The sequence below is a fragment of the Etheostoma spectabile genome, chromosome 8 (assembly GCF_008692095.1).
Source record: "Etheostoma spectabile isolate EspeVRDwgs_2016 chromosome 8, UIUC_Espe_1.0, whole genome shotgun sequence".
In the NCBI taxonomy this organism is placed as follows: Eukaryota; Metazoa; Chordata; class Actinopteri; order Perciformes; family Percidae; genus Etheostoma; species Etheostoma spectabile.
The window spans coordinates 19,123,699-19,133,830 of record NC_045740.1 but is presented as its reverse complement, the minus strand read 5'-3'; the positions used below and the strand labels follow the sequence as shown (position 1 = coordinate 19,133,830).

Below are 10,132 nucleotides of genomic sequence, written 5' to 3'. Positions count from 1 at the left end.
ACAGTGACTGCCCTCTTCCCCCATTCACTATCTCCATTGACATTTTGTTAAATGCTTATATGAAGAGTTGTAAGCCGGGAATCAGGCCTACCAGCTACAAGATGAATCGTGGCTATAAAGCTTTTGATTTGGTGTAAATAAAACAAACATTTAGGGGTTTTCACTTCTGGAACTACAGTGTCAAGTTGCATTATGGGTATCGAGGCACCAGGTTTTTGTCAAGGCAGAAGACCGGTGGGATGAAGATATTTCTAGTTCTGCTGCATCAATTTTGATGCTTGTGGTTTTAAACTGTCTATTGAGAGTCTGACAGTGTAATAGAAGGGCAGCGATTAATCAGTAAAGTACTCTTTTAAAATTTCCCTTCATTGGAACAAAGGTACTTGGACTAAACTTGGCAGTTTCTCATAGAAAGGTGGTGGTAAATTTGAAGAAAAAAACAAACAACTTATACTCTTAGGTAGCACTTACAGCCATTATGATGTGATGCCTGAAGAAAGAAAGACAAGAAAAGTCCAGTGCATGTTGCTAGAACGTAATCCAACCAATTACTGCACAAGACCCTAAAACATGAGGGTTTATGAGTAAGAAACCTATTGTAATCAAATATAAGTGCATGTTTTTCCCCTTGGAGAACATTCCATCAATGAATTCCCAACATTTTTTCTCAGTATTGCGACTACTTGTAAACACACACCTCATCACGTCACCGTAAACCCTCCCCGTGTCATGTGACCTCGGCTCTTTGTGTCTCAGTTGGAGCCTCGGCGCTCTATTATGGTAATGAGGTGTTGTTCTCCAGCGAGCCCTCGGGGCGTTGACTCCATTTCATTAACGTGACAGATGCCAGGACAGCCGCTTGTGTTAATTACCCGCCACCCTACATCCCAGCGCAGGACCTCATTATGTACCCTACTGAGTCGGAGTCAGTCAGCAAAGGTCGAGAGGAAAGGTCGTAAGGTAGGAAGGTTGATGAGGGAGCTGTGTGCTGCCGACAGGGCATCGCTCTTGTAGATTGTGCCGAAAAATGGCCGCGGTGTCTGTGAGTTTTGGCTGATTGCTCACCAAAGCTTTGTTGTTTGGTCGCTTTGAGCCAAAATGTCTTAATATAGTCAAAAAAGGGCGGAGCCTATATAGTGTGGTCGGTTGGTACACCTGTTAGGGCAGGTAAATGCGCCCTTAAAGATCCCCTTCTGTGGGACACCCTGGTGACTTATGGGTTAAGGTGCTGACCAGGAACCCCAACGTCCCTGGTTCCACGCCTGCTGGGGCCGCACATTCTCATTATCAACTCGTCAAATGCTGGTCCTGACGCTTGGTCAGGACCATGGATGTATAATAAGAACTGGATACAGTGTTGGAGGCGGAGCCCCCGTTCATTCTTATGACCGTTGCTCAGTGGCGCCGTGGAACCAAGTATTACCCAGAGGATTGGTGCCCTTTGGCGTACTCTTTCATCGTGCAGTGTAAAACCACTCAGTTATGGTTATGAAGAGATCATGGGTGGGGTTAAAAGATGTACATTTAAGTGAAACACGGGACAGGAACAGGACAGGAGCCCCAGCCTCCTGGGTGAGAGTCCTCGTCCATCATCCTTCAAGCACCCGGATGTCTGTCACAGAAACTTTTTTGTGAACTGAATTTGAATTGTGAGAACTGAACGAGAAGATATGTAGAGTGCTGAATTTTTCATGAAGATCATATCATGATCATATTTTATTGGATTTCAGTTCCAAATGAATAAATTCAGTTTCAAACTATACTATTCAAATTCAGTTTCTGTTGGCACATATTTCAGCCTATACGCTTTCTCATAGACTTCTACAGAAACCGCTTTGGCCATTAATATTAACAGTTTATATCATATGTTTAAGAACAGCATCAAAACCAAGGCACTCTTGTTGAAGGAAATATTAAAAAGCCTTTATTGATGCAGCTAATGTGGAGCATCTCTGTCTTCCCACTATATGTGTATGTGTTCAAGACAAATTTCCTATAAAATCTTATCTTATGTTAGAAAGGGGGTTTATAGAAAGAGAACCAAATTAATGCGTTGGACAGGCCCTCGCTCGGGGTTGGCAACCGCCAATTTTGGTGAGTTTTTGAGTATGTTAAGCCCCTTAAAGGACCCATATTTTATTATGGGTTATTTTGTGTCCATGTTGTTTTGAGTGAGATCTGGTTTCTGAATGTCCTCTGTCTTCAGTCTCCGGGTGAGCTGTTCAACATCTGTACGGCTTTCTACGTCACTAGAGACGAGGTAGCTAACTGTAGCACATGCTAGCGCTACTATGCTAGCTCGTTCTCAATGGCAAAACACTGCTACAACACACACTAGTTCACCATAATCTGCAAAAGAACTACTTCCTGTCCCTGTTCTACGTCCTGTCCCTGTTGTGCAGGTATTCCACAGGTGGCCTTGGCCTAGAAGAAGTCTCCCAGCTAATCCTGCCTTGGACTGACCAAAGCTGGAGAAAGAGTTATCTAGCTGATGGGATCTTACCGATCTACTGAGCATGTGCAGCTCCCAACAAAGATAGTATAGAAGTGAGATGTCTCACTCTGGAGCTAAAACAGAGACCTAAACACACAGGGTGAAAACAGGATCTGCAACAATGTGCAGTAAAACAAACATATGGTGTTTTTAGAAAATGAAACCAAGTAGCCTATTCTGGTGCAACCTCAAAATACAATTATGAACCTTAAAATGAGAAGAACATGGGCGCTTTAAAAAGGTGATTAATTTGCCGGAAGAAAGAAGAAATAATTCCTCGGGCCCTAGTAAATAAAACCATGACAAACGAGGTCACTTGTATAGTTGTGGGTGACTCACTGATCCACCGCAGCGTTTCACTGGAACAGAGCCCGTGGCTGTTTCCAGCTGCTGGATAGTTGTAACGTATGCGTCAGTGTTTTGGTTTTGTTTGGCAGCCGCTCGATGAAACCTCAGTGGTGACCTGATGTCGGGCAGGAAAGGAAATCCAACCCCTAATAATGCAGTGACAGCTAAACTATTAAACCCATTAAGGTCCAACCTACTAATAAACCTGTCAGTTCTGGAATTTAAAAGCTCTGTAAACCTTTTTACGACCTTACAGCGCACCAAAGCTGTAATCTGTAGAGTCAACCTTAACTTCTATGTATTTCATGACTGTTGAGCGAATATTACCTGTATTCAGGGTGCGATTTGTGAAAAAACAGAGGATGGGGGTCGTGTTTTTTGATCATGCACAACATAATAAAACATGCAAGAATTAAATCCCCCTTGCAATACCACCATGAATATAGTCCCACTCGGCCAGTCATTTTTTTCATTCATTTAATCCTCTTGGCCCCCTGGGAGCATAGGTCGTCCACCATGGATCTTCACCTCACTCTCCTCTGCGCTAAGGTCTTTACTTCTTGCCATGAGGTCCCCGTCTTGGTCAGTTCATCAAGTGTGGACAGCCTCCAGTTAGATTTAGGTCTCCATTGCTTCCTGTTGCCTTGGGGAACATAATCCAGTGCTTGTCTTGCTATGTTCCTCGGATCCCTCCTAAGTGTATGACCGATCCGTCCCCACTTTTTGATTTCAATGTGGATTTGCTCGAGGTTCATGCGTCTCCACAGGTCTACATTTGATACCTTGATGGGCCACCAAATTCTCAGTATGTACTGTATCTGAGACAGTTGTTAATAAACACTTGAAGTTGTATTTATGATTGATTTAGTGGTTTTCCAGGTTTCACAGCCATATAGGACATATTTTACCTTTTATATTGAAGATTCTGATTTTGGGGTTGTGTTCTAAAGGCATATCTTGCTTTGCTGATGCGCAGTTCGACATCTTTATCAGCTCCTCCATCTGTGCTAATGTTGCTTTCCAGGTATACAAACTTTACCACATCTTCCCAGGGATTGCTCCTCGATTGTGATAGGTTGGTGGGTTTTGGTGTTGATTCTCATGACCTTGGTCTTCCCAACGTTCATCCTGAGGCCTATCTGTTTACCATGGTCATGCCATCTGGTGGTCTTGCGTTGGATGTGTGAGTGTGTTTTTGAGATCAGAGCCAGGTCATCAGCAAAATTGAGATCTTCCAGTTGCTCAAAAGAGCTCCACTGTAGTCCTGTCCTTTGACCATCCACTGACATTTTCATTGTCTGGTCGTTGGTGATGAGGAAGAGGAGGGGGGGGGGGCAGTAGGCAGTGTTTATGTACTCAGGCAGCACCCATGCAAAACACTTAAATATGCACTTCAATATTCAATGGAAAACACAGCAATTTCACGTCTGAGAGCGTTCACATCGCGGTGAAAACTACATATTCACCCAGGAAACGCTTTTTCGCTCCTCTGGAATTTTTCTGGCTTGACATCACTACCATGGCCTCTGAAAGGTTGTCATCTGGCGGGGCCTGTACCTGGCTCACAGTCCCCTATTGGTGGCTAAACAACGTCTTCTTCTGGTTGCCGGCGTCCCGTAGCTCTGTAGCAGCTTAACACGACTTTCAACCGCCACTCTCATTTTATTGTTCTATGGTAGTGTAGTCCGTTTACGTTACAGTGTAAGTAGCGCTTAGTTTAATACTTCTTAGGTCTATAATATTCTATTCAATTCAATTTTATTTAACTAGCGCCAAATCACAACAACAGTTATCTCATTGCATAAAAGAGCAGGTCTACACCGGACTCCGTGATGTTATTTACAGAAACCCAACAATTCACCAAGAGCAAGCACTGGGCCACAGAGGCAAGGACAAACAGAGACCCTGAGCAGAACCATGGCTCAGGGTGGGGGGGCATCTGCCTCGACCGGTTGGGGCTGAGAGAAAGAGACAGAGAAAGTGAGAGACATAGACACACAAAGAGACAAATACAGAGAGAGAGAGACATAGAGAGAGACAGACATGGAGAATTGTAGCAGAGGATGTGGAGCCGGAACATGGAGGCAGCAGGTGACTCCAACCACAGATCCAGAGCCAGAAACACCTGCAGGAAGCGATAAGAGGAGAGAGAGGAGAGGGGCGAGAGAGCACAAGACTCCGGGAAAGGGAAGAAGTCGAGTTAGTAACATGCATTAATGGGATGATAATAAATGGTCTATTGGTGAAGTAGCATTGATCACTTTGAGGGGCTGACATTTTGTCCCCACCGGGGATACAAATAATTCAGCAGAGGCAGGGATGTGTAGATCAGAAAAGGGGGAAATCCCACGCAAATGTACAGACGGCATACGCTAGGACAGATAATCTGCCATTAATGCACCATAGAAATTATTTTAATTATCGTCTTTTTTCTCTATCTTGCAGCTGGAGGTTATGCATACAGGAACCAACGCAAGTTCTCAGAAGACATCGACTGGTCGTACGCAGGTGAGTCGCACGCGTCTCCACACCTAGGACAGTAAAACGCTCTGCCAGCAACAGAGTACTTACTCTGTGTGTACTTCACCTGCGTGTTTACAAGACTGCAACAGTATGCTGTAGGGCTGGGCGATAGGGAGGAAATCAGATATCACGATATTCTTAACCAGATACCTCGATGTTGATATTGCGGTGATATTCTAGGGTTGACAATTGGTGCTTCAACAAAATATCTATAAAAAGTAAAATAAGTGAATTTGACACTCTTATAGTTTGTCACCTTAACTACTGCCACTAGAGGGCGAAGCCACTTTGAATGTAAATATAGGTCTTCATTGCTGCCTGAACAAACAACTTATGTGGGCGTTTTTCGGGGAAAGACCATCTAAATATATAAATACCGATATAAATAAATCTCACCCTGTAGGTAGTTCATCTGTGTGTTTACAAGACTGGAAACATATCCGGTCAGTCAGCAAGTTGGGACGTTTCTGTGACTTACTGTAACTGTGTTTATCTTGATGCTGTTCTGAGTGACACTTTGCTTATTTTGTTCTGTTGTAACACAAATGCACATCTGGCGTTGAGTGAAAGAAGAGAATGTAGTTCACTGGTATGTACCGTACGCCTGTTAGCTGCTTGCTAACCGTTGGATTGTCTTATTGTCTTGATTTCTTTTCTTTAAACCTTTCTGCTACATCAGTTAATCGAGGTTTTACATTCTGAAATAAAACTATAGAGCCTCTGTGTGTGTGTGTTGTGGTGTTGGGTGTGTTGTGTTTTTGTTTGTTTTTTGTTTGTTTGTTTTTTTTGTTTGTTTGTCGGTGTGTGTGTGTGCATCTGTTTGCCTGTCTGTCTGTGTGTGTGTGTGTGTGTGTCTATGTATGTATGTGTGTGTCTGTGTGTGCGTTTGTATGTGATTGTGTGTGTGTGTGTGTCTCTCGTGTTTGTATGTTGTGTATGTATGTGTGTCTGTGTGCATTTGTATGTGTGTGTTTGTGTGTGTGTGTGTCTGTGTGTGTTGTTTGTATGTGTGTGTCTGTGTGTGTTGTGTGTGTGCGTGTTGTTTGTGTGTCGGTGTGTGTGTGTCTGTCTTGTCTGTCTGTGTGTGTGTGGTCTGTGTGTGTGGTCTTGTGCGTTTGTGTGGTTTGTGTGTTGTGTGTCTCTCTGTGTGTCTCTCTGTGTTTGTATTTGTGTGTATTACGTGTGTCTGTGTGCATTTGTATGTTGTGTGTTGTCGTATGTGTGTGTCTCTGTGTGTGTGTGTTGGGTGTATGTGTGTGTGTGTGTGTTTGTTGTGTGTGTCTCTGTGTGTGGGTGTGTGTGTGTCTGGTGTGTGTGTGTGTCTGTGTGTGTGGGTGTGTGTGTGTGTTTCCGTTCTCCATTGACATGCTAATACCCGTCCTGACCCAGAAGCCTGTCTGACCTGGTTCGGGCTCTTTGTCCTCTGGTGGAGGAAGCTCTGAACAGCCAATCAGAGCGAGGACAGCCAGAGTGATGGGAGCCTGCTAACAGACAGCGCAGCAGCTGCACAAAACATCACAACAACACATAATTAGCAAGAACTAGCGAAACATCTGCAATGTTACTGAGACCGATCATCACGCTGAACATCTGGGGTGTTTCCTGCTCGACAAATCGGAATAAAAAAAGCAATTAAAGGCTTTTAAAAATCAAATATAACTTGTGATACTTGGGTAAGGCGAGTTTCTGGTGGTGCATTCAATACATGATAATTGCTTCTTCTTTATTTTACAGCAACTTAAATTTGAAAGTTACACTGAGAAACAAAATAAAACATGAACAGAAGATCATTAATAATAAGCGTTGAATCAGTTACAGGCCGTTTGAGGATGGTTATTAGTCTTGAATAAAGCCAAAGCTGCTGTAGTCATGGCTCTAATTATCTTTATGACGATTCAATGACTAATTTTAGATTATGGATAAAACCCATAATCTAGACATCCTAACCCAATTGTGCTGTAGTGGGAAAATGTTTGTACTCGTTGACATCTTGCTGGGAACGGGTTTTAATAAGCAAGTTGTAATAATTATGATAATAATGCCGGGATCAGCCTGCAGGTTGTAGCTGTACGTCAGGCTGTGGATTGTATCTGAACAGAGGATCACGTGGAGGCTGAATCATGGATTACGATGAAAAGGAGTTGATCATTTCTTTTTTTTAAACTCCAAATTAAAGGAAATAACTAATTTTCTAAAGCCCGGCAGAAGGACATAATAACGTGATTTATATACATACTTCAAATCCGATATGCCGAGATATACTGTATATATAAAATAAAATCCAGAAACGTGTTACAAAACATGAACAGATTTCCCTAACATTAGTTATTTGTAGTTATTTATAGTTCTCACTAAAATGATATGATAATAATTTGTTTTATTGTCACAACAGAACATCAAAATATATTAAAGTTCTGATAAATAAAATGTATAAAGATACAAACTTAAGATATGAAACTTGAAGTCCTTTCAACAAAAACACATTAACAAAAAAACAAAAAACGGGACGTGTAGAGCGTCCTCTGGGGACAGACTATGCAACGCCATCACTAACGGGGACGTTGTAGAGCGTCCTCTGGTGGACAGACTATGCAACGCCATCACTAACGGGACTTTGTAGAGCGTCCTCTGGTGGACAGATATCAACGCCATCACTAACGGGGACGTTGTAGACGTCCTCTGGACAGACTAACACATCACTACGTGGATTTGTAGGCGTCCTCTGGTGGACAGACTATGCAACGCCATCACTAACAGGGACGTTGTAGAGCGTCCTCTGGTGGACAGACTATGCAACGCCATCACTAACAGGACGTTGTAGAGCGTCCTCTGGTGGACAGACTATGCAATGCCATCACTAACAGGGACGTTGTAGAGCGTCCTCTGGTGACAGACTATGCAACGCCATCACTAACAGGGACGTTGTAGAGCGTCCTCTGGTGGACAGACTATGCAACGCCATCTCTAACGGTTCGTTGTAGAGCGTCCTCTGGTGGACAGACTATGCAACACCATCACTAACGTGACGTTGTAGAGCGTCCTCTGTGTACAGACTATGCAACCCCCATCACTAACAGGACGTTGTAGAGCGTCCTCTGGTGGACAGACTATGCAACCCATCACTAACGGGACGTTGTAAGCGTCCTCTGGTGGACAGACTATGCAACACCATCACTAACAGGGACGTTGTAGAGCGTCCTCTGGTGGACAGACTATGCAACACCCATCACTAACAGGGACGTTGTAGAGCGTCCTCTGGTGGACAGACTATGCAACACCATCACAACGGACGTTGTAGAGCGTCCTCTGGTGGACAGACTATGCAACGCCATCACTACCAGGACGTTGTAGACGTCTTCTGGTGGACAGACTATGCAACCCATCACTAACGGGACGTTGTAGAGCGTCCTCTGTGGACAGACTATAACGCCATCACTAACAGGGACGTTGTAGCGCGTCCTCTGGTGGACAGACTATGCAACGCCACACTAACAGGGACGTTGTAGAGCGTCCTCTGGTGGACAGACTATGCAACGCCATCACTAACAGGGACGTTAGAAGCGTCCCTGTGGACAGACTATGCAACCCATCACTAACAGGGACGTGTAGAGCGTCCTCTGGTGGACAACTATGCAACGCCATCTCTAACGGTTACTTGTAGAGCGCCCTCTGTGGACAGACTATGCACACCATCACTAACGGGACGTTGTAGAGCGTCCTCTGGTGGACAGACTATGCAACACCATCACTAACAGGACGTTGTAGAGCGTCCTCTGGTGGACAGACTATGCAACACCATCACTAACGGGACGTTGTAGAGCGTCCTCTGGTGGACAGACTATGCAACACCATCACTAACAGGGACGTTGTAGAGCGTCCTCTGTGGACAGACTATGCAACGCCATCACTAACGGACGTTGTAGAGCGTCCTCTGATGGACAGACTATGCAACGCCATCACTACAGGGACTTGTAGAGCGTCCTCTGGTGGACAGACTATGCAACGCCATCACTAACGGGCGTGTAGAGCGTCCTCTGGTGGACAGACTATGCAGCCATCACTAACAGGGCGTTTAGACGCCTCTTGGTGACGACTATGACAGCCATCACTCATAACATGGTTGACCGTCGCGTTTTTATTTTGAAAATATTCATTAATCATAATCATGTATTTGTTATTTTAAATGATTCTGATGAATAAAATGTAATCTTCATTCTACATGCTGAAGATTTAATTCTAAAAGACAGTATTCATTATAAATGCCGATACTGATATATCGGCCTATAATGTTGGCATATAACACATGTCACACATTTAACACATTTAAGACCCTGAAAGGTATAATGTGCCATTTTAGTTCAGACCATCCCAAAAAAGGTTTTGTGCTGTGGATTTGTAATGCAGCAAAATACGATACTTCACTCAATATGTAATAAAGTACATTTTAAATTACCTATTTTGAAAAATACAGCAGATGTATTTTGTTGCTGTCCACCTGTGGGGCTTCCCATTGAAACACACAGTCGACCTGGGTGTAACCCTGATCGAGCCATCGGTGTGAAAGGGGAATTACAGAAATGAAAAGTGCAAATTATTTAGTAGCAAACACACTTATCTGAAGTGAGATTACTCTGTTCATTTAGACTGGAGCGCAGCTGCTTCTGCTGTTCACCTGAAACATCTTCCAGTGTGTTTCCTCTCCTAAACGTGCCTCAGAGATGTTGTCGTCCACTGAGGGAAGACTTTAACTCTGAGCAGATGTGACCA

The 10,132-nt window shown here is 43.8% G+C and overlaps 1 protein-coding gene and 1 long non-coding RNA gene across 9 annotated transcripts in view; one reads left to right on the top strand and one right to left on the bottom strand.

Annotated features, from left to right (window-relative positions):
- The window catches only part of LOC116693839 (uncharacterized), an 8,281-nt gene extending 6,345 nt beyond the window's left edge, over positions 1 to 1,936 (bottom strand). The window contains exon 1 of the long non-coding RNA XR_004333020.1: positions 1,878 to 1,936. This is a non-coding gene — a long non-coding RNA (uncharacterized LOC116693839). The remainder of the gene's footprint in view (positions 1 to 1,877) is intronic.
- ptprz1a (protein tyrosine phosphatase receptor type Z1a) overlaps positions 1 to 10,132 on the top strand; it is a 168,935-nt gene that overhangs the window by 34,337 nt on the left and 124,466 nt on the right. For all 8 annotated transcript variants that reach the window (XM_032522882.1, XM_032522881.1, XM_032522880.1 and 5 more), the window contains exon 2: positions 5,288 to 5,350. In XM_032522882.1, the coding sequence (XP_032378773.1) occupies positions 5,288 to 5,350 (63 nt within the window). The remainder of the gene's footprint in view (positions 1 to 5,287; positions 5,351 to 10,132) is intronic.